Raw genomic sequence first — 17,660 nt, 5'->3', positions numbered from 1 at the left:
GAGAAGTGAAATAGTAACGAGCGGGTCCAAAGGAGGGCAGTAAACTGACTTTGAAAGAATTACAGGGGGAAAAGCGCTGATTATTTACTTACAGAAATAAGAAATCATTGACCTTGTCTTAATTTCTAAATGTCTATTATTAATAACATTTCAAGTGCAGCAGAGAAGCAGAGAGAAAAGGAAGTAAAACAGAATCTTCAGATCCTAACATCTTAGTCCAAGTTTTGCTCAGCCTTGATTTTGGATATATTTTTTTTAATATCAGTTCAAGTAACTTTACCAGTGAAGCCAACTCGATTCTTAGAATAATTCAGATGTGTAAGATACACAGATTATTTCAGAAGCCTGGCCTGGCCTCTTCTTCTTTCTTTTTCTAAAATGTTGTCTTTAGAGAATTCAGCTATAGTCAAATATCCTGCCTCGTAACCTGGGTTCCCCCTCTCAAACTGTGTGTATTTCTAACTGGCTCGGGGGACCGTCAGGCCTCACATACAGAAACATGAGCCCGGTACCATCAACAAGTGTGCTTTTTTTTTTTTAGTTTACTTTTGGCTGCGTTGGGTCTTCCTTGCTGCGCGCGGCCTTTTCTCTAGCTGCGGCGAGCGGGGGCTCCTCTTCGTTGCGGTGCGCGGGCTTCTCATTGCAGTGGCTTCTCGTTGCGGAGCACGGGCTCTAGGCACACGGGCTTCAGCAGTTGTGGTTCGTGGGCTCTCTAAAGCACAGGCTCAGTAGTTGTGACACACGGGCTTAGTTGCTCCGCGGCATGTGGGATCTTCCCGGACCAGGGATTGAACCCGTGTCCCCTGCATTATTAGCAGGCAGATTCTTAACCACTGCGCCACCAGGGAAGTCCCAAGTGTGCTTTTTTTTTTTTTTACCACTTATTTTGACCAGTTGGCAGAAGAAGAAAGAGACATTGTGATCCTTCAGTCTGAGGTTGCAGAGGCTGGTATTGTGATGTCCATAAAAAAAAAAAAGTTTGCAGAGTCAACTGTCTAGGTCTCCCACTGCACTATAAATAAGATGAAGTTTTGCCCATCTGCACTGCAGCAGACGTGCCTCGTGTTACATGAGCATAATGACCTTCTGCCTCCGTTCATAGGCTGTGCTGCTGATGGACGCTGAAAAGCGTATCCGGTTACTCCAGTTTGTCACGGGGACGTCCCGAGTCCCTATGAATGGATTTGCCGAACTTTACGGTGAGCAGGGTACCGTTAGACTTCGTCCTCCCACCGTGAGTCTCTACCCAGACATCAGCTGTGGCCCCAGACGACTGCCTCCCGGGCTTCTAGCCATGTGGGTTTCGCCTGGACCCAACAGACATACATCACGGAAAGAGATGGGGCGGCATGCCATCACCTCAGCTGTCTGTGCAGTTACTGTATATAAAAGCAGGGGGTTGTTTTTGTTTTTATACAGAGAGCCATAAGATTGGTCTCTTTTTTCTTTCTGTTTTTTGGTATATATTCAAAAAACAACTAGGTTTTGCAGAATCATCCGTGTGGTTGTAAACTGAGCATTGAAAGCCCTCCTCCCCTCCACGAGGCAGAATTCCTCAGGGCTCACTATAGATGAAAAAGTCACTCTCTGCTCGACATATTAAAGGTCATCACGGTTCAGTTTTTCCCCCGGAAGTAGTTTTAAATTTAAACTTCCAGGGTTGGGTTGAAAGGCTGTGGTTGTCTGCACGTCATTACGTTATTGTGTCGGCTCTGTTCAGCTTGGTGCGATTCCATTCTGATGGCGACACAGAGTCTGTGTCCTGAGGTCGTGCAGACCCTTTGCGTCCCCCCCCCCCCCGTTGTTGAGTACTGACTGTGACGTCACAGCCACAGAGGGTGTCCCAAGGCTCACCCCCAGGCCCGCCCTGCCCACCCCTTCCTTTCCTTCAGCCCCTCCTTTGTCTTGTTCTACTGCCTTGAGCACTCTTAGCATTTCTTTTTCTTTTTTTTTTGGTCTAGGTTCCAATGGTCCTCAGCTGTTTACAATAGAGCAATGGGGAAGTCCTGAAAAACTGCCCAGAGCTCACACATGGTGAGTGACAAAAAACCACACAGTTGTTGACAGACAGTATTTTAAAACACTTAGCTGAGTATGATGCTGGGCTACAGGCTAGAGTGCTACGTTCCCTGACCATTCAGCGTTCAGAGTATGAACTGTCAGTGATACAGGTGAAAATACAGATCGTACAGGGATGCTGGTGAAATTAAACCACCCAAGATTTGAATGGGCCCGGTTTTTTGATATGTGAAGGGTTGAATCCCCATTCCTGCTTCCTGAGGGGAGTTCCTCCTCCAAACCCCGTCCTTCCCTGATTATTCTGGGAAGCAGAGATCTCACTATACATTCTCCCTATGTGGATACGGCCGCTCCCAGCCTCCGAACAGATTGAGTTTTGACCCCAACCTTAAATGGTTTAGAACCGGGGATGGCACTCCCTTTGGCAGCAGTTTGTGAAAGGCCTCCCATGGCCATCCAGAGCCCGTAAGTCTGAGATTTAGCAATGTGCGTGTGGCCAGAGGAGTGTCAGAGGTCCGACCAAGGACCCCTGCTCAGGGAGGCACGTGCGGGGCGCGGCTGCGCTCCGAAGGCCTCCGGGTGCAGGGCGGCAAGGAGGCCTTCCTGGAGGGAAGCCCCAGGAGTTTCGTGAAACCCGGCACAGAGATGACCTCAGGAGCTCTCCGGGAGCTCCTGTCACTCGGGCTCCCGTGTCCCCGGGGTTGGTCACCCCACAGGATTTGATTTCTTGCTCTTAGGAAGCAGGTGGAGGGGGAGCCCTGTGGCTGGTCAGCACCCAGCATCCTCCTTTCCCACGGGAACTGGGGCTGCCGGGGCTGCTGGGCCGTCCTGTGCTGCCCAGCACAGCTAGGAGAGAGATCTCATCAAGGTGCGTTTGTGGAAAATGGACTGTGAAAGGCCTTTTGCTTCTCTTTGACTCCCTCGTCTCGCCGGAAAGCACGTTTTTCCCCATTTCTACCATTCGTAGGACTCTGAGAGGAACGGATGTGGTCCCTGCCCGCTGGCACTGGGAGAGCGGGCTGGTTCTCGCTACAACTGGCCGATCGCCAGAGCAGGCAGTGTCCCTTGATCCTCTGCCTTTATTCTTGGGGGTAGAATGTTCTGGCCGTGGAGCTTTTGTTCCAAACGATAATCAGTCAGGTGTAGCTTTCCGGGCTCAGTAGCCTTCATTTGGAAGGCAGCCAGCACTGACCCGAGCCCCAGCACTGGCGGGATGCGGGGGGAGAGCTCCCAAACTCAAAGAACAGCTGCCTCACTGGGCGCGGCTGCCTGCGTGGGTCAGACCCTCAACCTTCTGGCAGCCTGAAGTGCACTGTTTGTTAGCCTTCCTGGGGGCTCTGGGGAAGCTTCCTCGTGATCCCGTAGCGCACAGGCTCCCAGATCCTGTGATTTGAACTCGGGTCTGCCAGGATTCCAACCCCTGACCACTTCAGTTAAGCTACTGCCTCTGTGATACGGTTCACTTTCTTTCCAGACTCTTCAAAGAGAACCGAGTAACCGAGTGTTCATCCCATGACCCTCTGTGGCCCTATAGACAGATATCTTGCTGTTGGATTCTTCTTCTATTTCGGAGTTCACGTGCTGAGCCACCAGTAAAATACGGGGCTGCCCAGATAAGACCCTGAACTCAGCGGTTCTCAACCTTGGCTACACGTTGGAACCACCTAGAAAGCATTAAAAAAAAAAATACTGGTGCCGGGGTGGGTCCCACTTCCAGAGATTTTGACCTAGCTGGCCTGGTGTGTGATCTGGGCCGTGGGGTTTTCAGAGCTGCCCCGGCGGTTGGTGAGGAGAGCTAGGGTGTAGAATCATTGCTCTTCCTTAGGCAGCACAGAGGTCCACACCCAGGAGGAAAGCAACCCCGCCAGCTCTTACCAAAGCCTGGCTGCTTCTCTGCGTGTCACAGGATTAAAGCATTCAAGGAGTTTTCCCTTCAATGATGCTCTCCCCAGACCAAGAGGAGAGCGCTGGTTCTACTGAAGCCACACCGGCTGGTGGGGTGGGACTTACTCTGTTTTCTCTGCTGTGGCTTTCCTTCCATCCAGCCCCGCCTCCCGCTGTAACGTAGGAAACAGGCGCTTTGCTGGCTGCTTCACAGCGACAGCCGTGTATGTGGCGAAATAAAACCTAGCCACACGTATGTTTAATCTCTTCCATGTTTTATGAAAATGTAAAATACACAATTAAGCTTCAAAATTAAAACCTGATTTACTAGGAGAGCAAGGGCGGGTGGAGCTGCTTCTCTCTGAGCTTTCATGAAACTCTCAGACGTAACTGCTGAGTGTCTCAGCATTAAAGGCCTTCATTCCTCTGTTCTGTCAAAGGTCACTGCTGGGATATCTAAAATTCCGCTTTACTAAGAATCACAGACGCACCTAAAAATAACCTCCTTTGGCCACACGACGAGGCTGAAGCCACTGAGGTTAATGAGGTCACACAGCTAGTTGGTGGCAGGCCAGCCCTGTCTCCTGACGTCAGAAGTAACGGTAACACTTGTTAAGCTCTACTGTGTTCCAGGCATCACCCTAAGCACTTCATGTATATTAACCCATATCATCGTCACAACGACTCTAAAAGGTGGGTCATATCACTGCCCTCTCCTTACAGATGGAGAAACTGAGGCACAGAGCGCTAACATAATTCCAGACCTCAGCTCTTAACATTCCCCTGTTTGCCTTTCTCTCTCCATTACTCCAGTATTTCTCAAACTTGAATAATGTATGGACCTTTTTTCAAGGGAAAAAATGGCCACAGATCCTTGAAACCCCACAGGGATTGCAGGCCCTGGACTGTGAAATACCAACTTAAAATCAAGACGACAGCCACCTCTTCTCTTAAGTATACCCTGCAGAAGTGGAATTCTGTCTCTGTCACTGGTGAAATGATGTTTGAAATCATTATCATGATGAAAACCAAAAATTGAAAACTTCTTTTAGACTTACGCCTTCAGGATTCCTGGGTTTCTGAGACCTCTGGTTTGAGAAGCACGGTGTTCTGCTCTGCTGTGTCTTTTGATGTTTGGTGACTGTTAAAAAAAAAAAAAACAATCTCAGAGCTCAGTGTGTCTTACTAAATACTTTAGGGGTTGTTAAAGGGCCCACCATGGACATGTGTCTGTTTCCTACTACTGCTGATAATCATTAGCTTTTAAAACATAAGAAGTTGTTCTGCTCGTGCTTGGAAACCTATGTCAGTGCCAGGAGCGAGCACTTTTAAATGCTGAGGCAGCAGAAGCAGATCTGGGCTTTGGAGCCAGCCTGGGGCTGAATCCTGGCTCTACCGCTTACTGTGTGACCTTGGGCAAGTTACCCAACCTCTCTGTGCCTTGAATTCCTTCTCTATAAATAGGGATGAGGCAGTACCTACCTTACAGGCTGGTTGCTGGGATTCACTGAGGTGATAGATGAAAAGTCCTTAATGGTTCTAGCACGGGGCAAATGCTCTACAAATGTTAGCTCTTACTAAAGCATCGTGAACGAAGGCACGTGTGTACGTGTGTGTGTGCGTGTGGCTATCGTCATGACAGGTGCCCACCAGCAGCCCACCTGCACGGGCACCAGTTCTGTGTCTGGGGCTCTAGCTCCTCAGGCCCAGTGGGGGCCGGCGGTGAATGGTGTGTGAGTGATGGCAATGGTCGCTGGCTCTGGGGCTTGCTGTGTGCCAGACCCCCTTTATATGTTCTGATCTGACCCTCCCAGCACTCTGCAGCAGTCTCCCCATTTCACAGAAGAGCAGACAGATTTAGGGACGGAGGCGACTTGTCTGAGGTCACACAGCTGGCCGGTGGCAGAGACAGACTTTGAACTCAGTCCCATGGACAAGTGCAGTCCTTTGCTCACAGAGGTCACATGTATGTATGGAGACCTCACTGTCACCGAGGTGACTTGTAACGCCCCTGCCAAAGCCTCAAGGTATGTAGGGGCTTCTTATAAGTGAGGCTTTTCACTCCACGTGTTGATGACTTGCCTGACTTTGGTTAGAGGGTAGCTCAGTGTTGGGGTCCCAGAGCTGCAGGCAGCCTGGGTTCTGGTCTCGCATCTGCGGTGCTGTCAGGGGTGAGACCTGGGGCATGCTGACCCACCGCTGGGCTCCGGGACCCACATCTGCAGGACTGAGAAAACGTAACGTGCCTCACAGGGCTGCGCTAAAGACAAAGCGATATGTTACGTGGAGAAGCGCTGGGGCTTCCTAAAATAGTGTCGAATGAAGGAGAGCGTTAAAAACAGATGCAGCCTCGGTTCATCCTGCTGCGGAAGTTCTTTGTGTTTCAAGGGTTTTGACATCTCTGTGTGTATGTCAGTTACGTTGCCTGTCTTGTCTCCCTTCCTGGCAGGGTTTTCCAGGATCCACGTTTGGTCCCAGCAGAGAGGGTTCATGGACGATCAGAAAATTCCTTTCTCTTCCCCCGTAGGTTACTATAGCATGTTTGGTGTGGGCAGTGTCATCGCTGGAATTTACTTTTCGATAATCAGAAATATTTTTGCGAGTTGAGACTTTGACATCCTCCTGCTGGAACACCAAGTGCCCCCTTAGCCAGATCTAGGAAGTGCTGCGGTAACTAAAGGGCAGTGATGATGGCTTTTTACCTACGCTTCCTTGTTAACTTTTGCAGCTTTAATCGCCTTGACTTACCTCCATATGAAACCTTTGAAGATTTACGAGAGAAGCTTCTCATGGCTGTGGAAAATGCCCAAGGATTCGAGGGGGTGGATTAAGTGCCCCCGGCCTCGGGAGGGTTGTTCTTCACGCAAGTCCTGCTTGCACTTTTGCATTCGCCTAACAGACTCTGCAGAGATGCTGGCAGAGAGCAGCGCACGGCGCGGACTCCTGGAGCAGAGCCTTCGCCCGCGACTTGCCCACGCGCCAACATGGGAACCCAGTCCCAGGTCGCGTTCCTGCATTTTCCACCACAGATTACCAACTGGTTGATGTGTATACTAATTACATTTTAGGAGGACTTATTCTATTTATGTTGTGCCTCTGTAGGCCAAGCCCTTAATAAATATTTTACATACTTTATAATGACAGCGAATGGAATTAATCACTCTACAGGTATAGTATTACAACTCATGTTTACTTTTTAAAATGATTTAGACCGATTTGCAGATTTTATTTCACTACAATTAAAGATGTCTCATGTACTTGGAAAAGTGAGCATATTATTTTTTTGTATTTGAATTTCACGCCAGGTTTAATGTCAGTGACATTTTTAAAGTACTTGGACAGCCCCACGCCCTACCTGATTAGCATTGGAAGAATGACTTTTGTCCGAAAGCCTTCTACAGACAAATACTTGGAGAGAATTTAAACCATAACATTAGGCATCATGACGATTTTTTCCATGCTCAGAATGAAAACAAACTGGATAATTACGTTTTTTGTACAAGTTTAGCATAATAGCTGCAGGCTGAGAGCACTGTAACATAGCATGACAAACTTTGTGTTGACTTGAAGGAATCACACCATGATTCCTTAGAGGCAATTACGTGTGCTAGAGCACACTTGAGGCAGGGTTGGACGATCGTTTCTCGTAAGAGAAGTTATTTACTTAACCCTTCCTGCTGCTGTACAGTCCTTCTTCTGTCATGTCTTCCTCTTTGCTGTTCTCAGTAGAGACACTTGAACGAAACTCGGCACTGCGCGATTTGAAACTGTGGGGACCAGCCCTGTGCAGTCTCCTGTTCGTACACGTTTGCTGATGGTAGCTAAATAACTTTTGTTCTAACCGCGCCAATTCTGAAGGCACTTTATGTACGACATGGAGGCCACATCTGGTTCCTGGGGGGGTTTGTCATGCGCGTTGACTGTGAGGCTGATGTCTGCCCTCTGCACACACCTTTCCGGTGCAATAGCTATCAATCGTGAAGCTGGCTGCTGGCGTATAAAGCCTGGCTGTAAAGCTCAGCCTACAGACCCGTCCTCGCCAATCGTTCTGTGATTTCTGTGCCGCTGCAAAGATTCACAGACAGTTAATCTAACCGGGTTTTGTTCCCAGTGACATGTTGCATGCTTCCATACCGTGAACTGCCCAAGTCGTGTCTGTCGTGTGCTGGATTAGACGTGCGAGAGAAGGCTTGATCCCTGACGTCCGGCTCTTCAGCTGGTCCTGGCGGGGATGGAGGGTTCTGTGGGATTCGATCCTTGGCCGCTTGTGAGTCCTTGTTGCAGAATTCTGTCATGTTTTGAAAGAACGCCTGAGGCAGGGCGGGAGTCCAGCAATCCTGCTGTCCTTCTTAACCTGTGTTGTCCTGGACCCGTGGTGGCAGTCAGGGGACACTAGCCTTCTCACCTCTTGCCAGTTGTAGATAAGACAATAAAATCGTGGTTTCAGGGCCTCCGTTTAGGATCTTTTGGCGTTACAAACTCGGTTTACCCCGGCTCTGGGTGGCTTGTGGGAAGCCACGAATGTTTGTGCTTGTCAAGGAGTTTTCTGAAGCGGCGCAGAGGCCTAGGTGTCTAAAAGAAGGTGGATTTCTGCAGAGCTGAGGATTGTTCCCTTTTCATATTGATTTTTTAAAATCCAGTAGTGATCAGAAAACCTAGGTATTGCATAATTAGAAAAAACGATATTGTTCATTATTTTTACCTATTGGTGGGATGTTTTTCCCATCACTCAATGTAACAGATGTCTCAGTGGCAAACCTCCGCCTTCCTGTAGCCCCTCAAGTCCAGACTCGGCTCTCTTTTTATGACTTATGCCAAAGCCTGGGAGAGCAGTATGCTTGGATGGGTTCTGAGAATGAGTGTATAATTTATAGGGGGAGAAATCCAGCGATTCTTGTCTAAGAACTGGGGTTCTTCTTTTTGTAAACTGTATATTCCAAAAAATCAGAATATTCACTAAATGCAAATTAGGCAAAGTATTGAAAATAAGAAAGAAAACCCATCCTAAGATAATTTCTGTGCCAAGAACAGATAAGAATTACCGAAATAGACCCCCATGAATACTTGAAAGGCAGTAACTGTGAATGACAATTCAGCTCATCTGTCCCTTAATATCTGATTTCAGTGACCGCTCAAAAGTGCCGGGTCTAGAGTTTGTTTGGGGGTTTTGGTTTTCTTTTTTTAATCCAAATAACGTTCCCTGGCTCTCATCAATTCTCAGCGTTTCACTCTTTGTCTAACATAGTCACCCATCTTGTTTCCTCTCAACCCTGATGACCACTCTCCATCACCTTCGCGACGTAACCACAGAAGGCAGTAAGGAAAATGCACTGCATGGGGGCAGGCTGCCGGGCGGTCCCTTGGGCCTCTGCCTGCTCCGGTCAGCGGGCCTGGGGGACGACGGCAGGACGGCGGTGTCACCTCATCTAGTCCTTAGCAGCGACGCTACTCTGCAGTTCAGGGTCTCTTAGAGCTGCTGCTTTCTTAGAAATTACCTGAATCTGTAGCTTCTTCAGTTCGCTGAAACAGAGTTGTTACGGGCCATTCTGCCTTGAGGTTAAGAAGTGCGTGCCAGGGTTTACATACATATCGCATGTTGAAGGTCTTTTAAACCTCGGTTATCACAGCCACCTGTAAAGTCCTGGGTATTTCTATTTCTGACTCCTGTCAGCCTAAAGATGAATTTGGAAAGTCCACCCAGTGGGCTTAGCTTCAGAGAGTGTGCTGCTTTTCTACCTGCTGCCTCTGGAACGGGAAACAGCGAGGCATTCGTCTCAGCGCTCTTTCTTTTTTCCTGAAATACTTGCCATTATTTACCAAAGGCCCATTGGTAGCTAACGTCAGATACTCCCTAAGGTCAGATGACAGATGCTTAAAGCAACCTGACGTGGATTATTCCTCCCACATAAGGATGCAGTGACAGATTCTGAGAGAAATGGTTTGCAAAATGTTTGAACCACTTTCTACATCTCATTGTTAAACGGAACAGTTAGATTTGCTGCATGTGAACTTGCTCTTCAAGAGAACCAGTTTGGAACTGGCAAGATCACACAGCAATGGTACATGTTGTCTAACAGTTAATAATTGTTCCACACGTGACTCAAGTATTTTCCTAGCTCTTGTAGCTCACCTCTGAAATTACAGACTCTATGAAGAGAGCCTGGGTTAATCAGTTCTCAAGCCCCTACCCAAGCCCTGTGCTAGCGCTTCTCTTTGTTTGCTCTTTCCTCCTCACCCTGACTCTGCACCCCTGTACTGACTCTGGTGTCATTTTCTGCCTTGCCAGTAGGGGGCACTGCTGTGCAGGGTAATTGCCTGGCCTGCTCCCTTCCTGACCCCCCAGGAGGTCCTGTACTACCTCCGTCTTATTCAGACTTCAGGGTACATCTTGATAAGTCAAGTCAAAACTGCCAATTTTAGGGCTGAGATGTGTTTTTTTAAAAATCCTTATAGACTCCACTTTGTACTTTAGATTTTGAAACTGGGAAGAAAATGTGACATACTTTGGACCACTTTTTTTAATTTATCGAAGCCTTAATGAACAGTGTATATACATTTGCATACACACACACCCCGACCCAAAAGTGTTTTCAGTGCGTCGGAGACAAAGCTGTAGCATTAGGACGTGAGCTGGTATGTTTCATAGAAAAGGAGAGCTTTCTGTTGGTATGGAATTTTCCAAGAAAACCTCTCATTAGACTGCTCCCCTTCGTCAAAGGTGTTAGGTGCAGAGCAACGCATGTTTAAGATGCATGTCTTTGTGTTGGTTGGTTTTGTGTTTGTATGAGTAATGATAGAATATAACAACATTGGCGACAGACTGTGTACTACCTTCTCAACCTGTATCAGTGCATTGTAAGCCTTCTCATGACCATGATCCTGTGTCCACACATCTGTGCTCCTACATAAACCAGTCTGCCCCTCTTTCTCAGACTAATTTCACCTAGATTGTCACGGTTTCCTTCATGTTAACTTTGCATATCTTTGTGCTTCCTTCACTACTATGTATGTAATATATATACGTACATATGCTGTCCAAATATATCTTTACATATTTGTATAGCATTTTTACACCTACCTTGAGGAATCTGGTTTCGAAAGGGAGTGAGAGTTTAGTCCCTTCTACAGTTTTCTCCAAGCTGTGTCCTGAGAATTCTGACCCTCAGAGCCTGAGAGCACCCCAGGAAGATGATGATATAATATGCCGTCATCTCTTAACTCAGCACCTATTATCAAATGAAACATGAAAAAACAGTGACTTTTAAGGTGAAAAACAGTTTCAAGCATTCCAAATGAATTCTCAATGTTGTTTCATAACTTTTTATTATAAACCCACCTCCTAAATAAAGCCAAGTACCATTTGATACAGTGATTAAAAACCAAACAACGTGGAAATTTTTTAGAAGACAACGTATGGATAAATGCTCATTTTCACAATCAGAATAGCTGTAAAATATGGTTGAATTTGATACAGACAGAAAACGTTTAGTTGAAGGACAAATCCTTTTTGCTTTTCGTTTTTCTTGGGAGATCTAAAGAGAAATTGTGGATTGTTTTACCTGACAGCAAAAGAGTAATGTGACAAAATGAAGTCGTTGTAAAGAAGTGATGCAACTTGTCAAATATTTAATAAAGAATTATGGAAGCTGGAACTTTTTCTACATCACGTATTACGGGTTGTCTGATTTAAAGCTTCTTTGTGAGCGCATCGCCTTGATTGTCTCGGAGGTTATTTAAATGCCTGCGGATTTATAGATCGTATGTTCACGTCCTTAATCTCCCTAGAAGTTCCACATCTTTAAAAACATCATTAAAGGCTGCCCAGAACCCATGGCTTGAGCTTAATGGGATGCACCTCTATTCTTAGCCGTCTGTCTTTTTATTAAATTGAGAATTAATGACTTGAGATGGATTACCCAAGTGGTAATATAACGTCCATTCCTGGAAAGGCATATTTCACCTCTAGTTTTCATCTGACTAACCCTCAATTTATGTCAGTTAATGAGACTCAGTAATGAAGCTCAAGGTGGTTCTCAGAAGGGAGATGCTATCAGAATCCAGATCTCATGTCAATTCCCTGATAAAACACGTAGACTCCTCAAAATTTTTTTCCCTTTTCTCTAGTGCCTAAGCCTCCTCTCGATGGCCTTAACTTGCTCCCTCCGGGACTGCCAGGAGGTAACATCCAAATCAGGACATAATTGCATCCTGGTTTCTTGCTACTTGTCCATTTCAGTCAGCTGGAGATGGTATCTTGCTGGAAAGGTATCGACAGCCTTCTGAGTTCCTGCGGCTTCCTCCAGCCTTACAGGAACAGACAAGGACGGTACCGGCAGATAGAGCCACTCTGAACTTTGTATACGCTCACAGAGAAAAACACAAATGATGAGATACATGAAATAGGAATAAATCATCATACATCAGTTACACAGTTGCTAAGTTAGGAAGCTCTTAACCTGCTCTGAAGTCCAAGAGTGATCTAGGCACTTCTGAAACTCTAATGTCCCTGGTAAAATGGTGAGCGTGGGTATCCAGGGATTCTCATCCCTGTGGTTGGCTCTGGGGAGCCACGTTCAAAGGGGTCCCTGGACATAAGAGGGCAGATGCCACTTTCCCGTCCCTTTGGTGCGCCCTCATCTGGGAGACGACACTTCTCAAAACTGAGTTTCCAGAGGACTCGGGCTGTGGGATGTCTAAGCAAGTTTTTACAGGGCTTAAATTGGACAGGAAAACAAAATGATGGTGACTTTTAATAAGACCCAATACGGACCCCATCGTAAGTGGGCTGCAGGACCCTGGCCCCAGCTCGGGACACCCACTGGTGGGGACTGAGAAGGGGAGAACCAAGATTCCCTTTGTAGAGCTGACCTCAGGCCCAGCCTGAGGAAAAGGTGAGTCCAGTCAGCCTGTCACCTTCCTGCTCAGCCCCTTTGTAGCACCCCAGCTCCTCCCCAGCCAGTGTCCCCAGGCTGTGCTTCCTTCCCTTTCCCTACGAATCCCACATCCAACCTAGCAGCAAGTCACAGGTGACAGAGGACGAATTCGATGGAAAGCAGTGGAGCGGCCGCCCCCTGCCCCTGGGCAAAGCGGCATCTCCCCTCAGCTGGGCCTTGGGGTGCCCTCAGCACCCAGTGCCTCAGGGAGGAGGTCGGAGGCCCCAGCCGCCCGTGCATCGGCCCAGCCCAGGCCCCCTCGCTCGCGGCTCCTGTGTGTCCGCCTGCTGGACTAGCCCGTCTAACTTAATCCCGTTCTTGGCCAGGTGTCCAGCCAACTTGCCGCTTCAGGCGCTCCCGTAACACATGGATGGGGCACCGTCACCTGCATTTCTGCAGCCTCAGGGCATCGCTCACCGTAGGAACAGGGCACAGAGCCGCAGAGACGGGGGCTCGGGGCCTTGATGGTGCGAGGGGAGAATACACGTCTCCTCCCAAAGCCCTCTGCTCACCTCTCCTCACCCTAATGCCTGGGGAGAGCCTTTTCTTCTCTCTGCAGAAGAAGTTTGCTCGCAGACAAGTTAGCTTGGGGGTCGTGTAAGGGCCTTGCAGCAAGGAAAGCTCCCGCCTGAGCACTGAAGATGACTGAGTGACAGCGGAGAGGCGCATCCCGCTGTGATGAAAGGGAAATGATACATTTGGGCAATTTCTAAGCAACACCGTACGGTGGGGGTTTTACATACAGTTCCCAGAACTAAGGAGTTACCAGTTTTCAATCCTTCGTGGCCTTGTTCAGACTGAATAACAAGACCAGCTAAAGGCAGATGATTATTCTGCACCGTTATGTGCCCGGGGCTCATCAAGCTTCAATCCCACGATTGCGGAATGTTTGACTCAGAAGGGCCTTGGCCGTGTGGGTCCCGAAGGGCCTTGGCTGTGTGGGTCCCGGCTTCTTGCCTTCCATCACTCCCTACTGCCCAGTGCTGTTAGCTTGGAGGACCAGGGTTGGTCCTCACTTGTTGCCCTCGGGAGAAGCCAGGGCAGCCCTGCAGAGACGGGGGATGATGGCCGTGAGGGATCCGCATTCCTGGGAACTGCACGCCCCCAGGGAGGGGCGATTAGCTTCTCAACGGTGCCCCTGGGGGTCCCTGGGGGCTAGTGTGACCTCTCACCCTGTCCCTTCCCTTCAGCGGCTTGTCTGCAGCAGAAGGGCTGCTCGTCACTGAGCCCAGGGCAGAAATGAGGGCAGGAGGGGCGCTAGCGGCCCAGCTGGGGACAGGCAGCCACCGGGGTCAGGGTCAGGGTCAGACCCGTCAGTATCCCACTTCAGGCAGAAAACCTAGGTTTTCAGGGGAACCCTGGAAACACATCAAGCTGGTCTCATTCCCTAAACCCCTCGGGGGGAGCAGAGTGCAGGAGGCCCCACGGGAGGGAAGGGCCCGAGCACAGAGGGGTGCTGGGTGAACTCCAGGCAGCCTCTCGCTTCCAAGCCGACTCGACACCAGAATGATTTTTAAAAGCTTCAATCAACCTCAAGTGACATCATCCGAGACGGGAATAAATCCTGGTAGACAAGCGCAGGAAATTTTGTCTCCTCCCACTGCTCCCTCTGGATTTCCCCACGTCTTCCTCAGAACACAGGAGAAGCCCTTGAGCAGAGTAAGGGCCCCGACACGCCGAGCCCAGAAGCTCTTTGTGGAAACTGGAGCTCCGCCCACCCGAGGACATGTCCACTGTCTGCACAGTAAACTCTAAGAGTTGGAGGTGCAGGGGTCTCTCACCCCACCTTCCGCAGCCCCCAGGCAAAGCCCCACCCCCACCCCCGCCTCGCCTAGTCACGTGGCCACACCTAACCGCAAGGGAGGCTGGGAGATATCCAGCAGCGCCCCGAGGACAGGGCAAGGAGTTTGGGAACAAGCAGCCTTCGGCATCGATCTGCAGAATGAATTTCCCCTTGGGATAGTGGCCTTGCTGACATCTCCGAGCCTCCGGAGTCTTCAATTTACTCTCTTAGGTTAATAGTACTACTACGTCCCGTAAATCTGCACATCAGTCTAATACGATAGATATTATCACCCTCAACTTACGAGGAAACAGACCGGGAGAGCAAAGAGGCTTACAGAAGAGAGATCTGAACCGGGGTTGTCTGACTCAAAGCCTCCATGCAGCCACTCACCCTGGCCCATCCTCTCCACCAAACCTCGTCTCGGAGAGAAGAGCCCAGACACCCATTTACACTAAGATGTACATGACCGATCAGACGACATGCATGACCCCTTCTAGAAGTATTCAAACTCCAGAGGTGAAGCTTGGCTTCAACCAACAGGAATAAAGATAGAAATTATGGCATCTACGCATCAACAAACTGAGTGGAGGAGGGCTTTTGAGGGCAAAGGCCGTTTCAAGCCACAAAATCCAGTGTGCATAAGGGACACCCACCTGAAAAGACAGGCCTGTTCCAAGAAAAACCCCAGCCCCTCACGGGGAGCCGCTGTGCCTCTCTGGCCGCCGCCCCAGGACAGAACTCTCCACCGTCAAAAGCAAGGGCCCCGTATTTTCCAGATCCCAGGGCAACACGAGCATCCCTTAGTCGAACGAGTTGAAGGGCCACAGGGCTGGGTTCTCTACTCTCAGGAACTATGTGATGGAGCGCCAGGATGTACATTTCCTAAAGAGTTTCTGTTTGATAAAGGATTTTAGATATTAACTTATACTTAATATTATTTGTGGTGGAAAGTTTAGGTTTGGGATTTGTCTTTTGAATTCCAGTTACTCAGCTCTTACAAATTTGAAGAGGCCCTCTGCCAGTGCGGTCTTCTCCTCTCCGACCCCCAGCCTCACCCCGCTCTGGTCCACCCCGTCTGGCCTTCTGCACAGCCTATATTTACTCAGAAGATCCTTGCTTGTTCATCAGTTGAGGTTATCAGGGGACATGCCCTCCCCATCCTAATGAGTGTTTAAACAAAAGTCAGGCCTTTGAACCCCTGGACTCCAGTTAAAAAGTAACAGGCTGGGGATTGGATCAATAGGAAACAAATATTAGCTATGGAGGCCAGAGAGCCACAGCATTGGGAAATAACCGTTGCTGGTGACACGGAGTGAGCAATGGTCATGCCTGTCTTGGAGGTCCGGGAACCCTGTGGACCCCGGTGACCTTGGGCCAGTCATTTTCTTGCTCTACAAGTTAAACATGGAAGCCACCAACCCCTACGTTCGCTTGCAGGCAACTCCTTAGGTCTGGACGGCTGCCGTATCATCCTAAAGCGTGTGTCCACTTTCTTTCCCTTCCCCAGTCGTCCTACACTCTGGTTAGCCTGCCTCCAGAACAGGTCTGGTCACACCAGACCTTGTGGCAGTTCACTGTGTCCACAACTTGCCCTTGAGCTCCTGCCTGGTGCTCAAGGCCATCCAGGGCATTTGGGCAACAGGAGAGCAGACCTCTAGGTGGTCACACCTAACACCACTTTCCCAGGCTTCATCCTGCCCCGCAGTGTGCACTGTTCAGTATCATCAACCATTTCTTCTTCCTTGAAATTCTATCTCGGCTTCCATGACATTTCAGTCTCCCGGTTATTCTCTCTCTCTTGAACTACTCGCCTAAAGTAGGTGTTCCCCAATAATTTGTTCTTGGTGTCCCCTTTCTCTCTCTCTCCCCCCACCTCCCCTTGTGGCTTAAAGCCATCACCGCCACGTAAGCAATGACCAAATCTACATCTACTCCCGATCTCTCCCAGAGCCCTCAACCCTCATATCCAAATCCTGCCGGGTATCATCTTAGGATGCCCCCCAGGTCACTCAAACTCAAAACGTCCCAAACTAAACTCACACTGCTTTCAAACTTCTTTGTTTCTAAATTTCTTTAGCATTGTACCCTGGTATCTTCCAGGCATCCACATTGGGACTTTATCTTTGACCTTTCACATGGCCTTGTTCCCCAAGTCCAAAGAGGGACAGAGTTCAGTTTTCTGTTCACTCATTCATTCAACAAACATGCACTGAGTGGCCACCATGCACCACACACTTGCGGCAGCTGGGAATATAGCAATTCAAAACAAAACAAAAATCCTTTCCATCAGAAAATATATATTCTAGTGGAGGCAAGCAAACAACAAATATATAAATAAGTAAAATGTATGTTGCATGAAATGTTGATGAAAGCAAGCAGAAGGAGGAGGTAGCATGGGAGGGCGCAAATCTAGATAGAGTGGGTCGGCATAAAGATCGCAAGGAGGTGAGGGAGCAAGTCTTGTGACTACTTGGGGAAGAGCTTGTGGGGACAGAGGAACAGCAAATACAGAGGCCCTAAGAAGGATTGGGATATAAGGTCAAGGCCCTTTTGGAATATACGAACATTGAGTCAGCTGTTAGACCTCCAAGTGAAGGAGTCAAGTACAAAGTTGAAGGTACAAGTTCAGAGAGAGGTACAGGCTGGGGATACCAACTTAAGTACCATCAGCATGTCGATGGAATTTAAAGCTGAGACTGAGAAGGAGGGATGCACGGACTGGAAGGTGAGACAATCAGGAAGGAAGGAGAGACCAGAGAGGTGGGAGGACAGCAGGAACCAGTGGTGTCCTAGAGGCCGGGAGAAGGGAGCTTATTGATGAAGCGGGGGAGACCACGTGTGTCAAGTGCTGCTGGTAGGTCCCCAGTAGGAAGACTGAGAAATGACCACTGGAACTGGCAATGAGGGTGTCACTGGGGTCTCAAAAGGGGGAGGTTTTGGTGGAATTGCAGGAGTAGATGCCTGAGGAGGGGGAGGGGCTGGGACGGCAGGCACATCCTTATGGGCTCCGCACCCGTACTCTGATCACCAGTCCCACG

General features: G+C 48.9%; 1 protein-coding gene across 13 annotated transcripts in view; it reads left to right on the top strand.

Moving 5' to 3' along the window:
• The window catches only part of NEDD4L (NEDD4 like E3 ubiquitin protein ligase), a 342,926-nt gene extending 331,360 nt beyond the window's left edge, over nucleotides 1–11,566 (top strand). For all 13 annotated transcript variants that reach the window (XM_067698964.1, XM_067698965.1, XM_067698967.1 and 10 more), the window contains 3 exons: nucleotides 1,103–1,199; nucleotides 1,962–2,034; nucleotides 6,632–11,566. In XM_067698964.1, coding sequence (XP_067555065.1) covers nucleotides 1,103–1,199; nucleotides 1,962–2,034; nucleotides 6,632–6,734 — 273 coding nt within the window. In that variant the 3' untranslated portion in view covers nucleotides 6,735–11,566. The remainder of the gene's footprint in view (nucleotides 1–1,102; nucleotides 1,200–1,961; nucleotides 2,035–6,631) is intronic.
• Nucleotides 11,567–17,660: the final 6,094 nt, after the last annotated feature.

The sequence above is a fragment of the Pseudorca crassidens genome, chromosome 12 (assembly GCF_039906515.1).
Source record: "Pseudorca crassidens isolate mPseCra1 chromosome 12, mPseCra1.hap1, whole genome shotgun sequence".
Lineage (NCBI taxonomy): Eukaryota > Metazoa > Chordata > Mammalia > Artiodactyla > Delphinidae > Pseudorca > Pseudorca crassidens.
The sequence above is the reverse complement of the archived record's forward strand: the minus strand, read 5'-3'. Positions and strand labels throughout refer to the sequence as shown.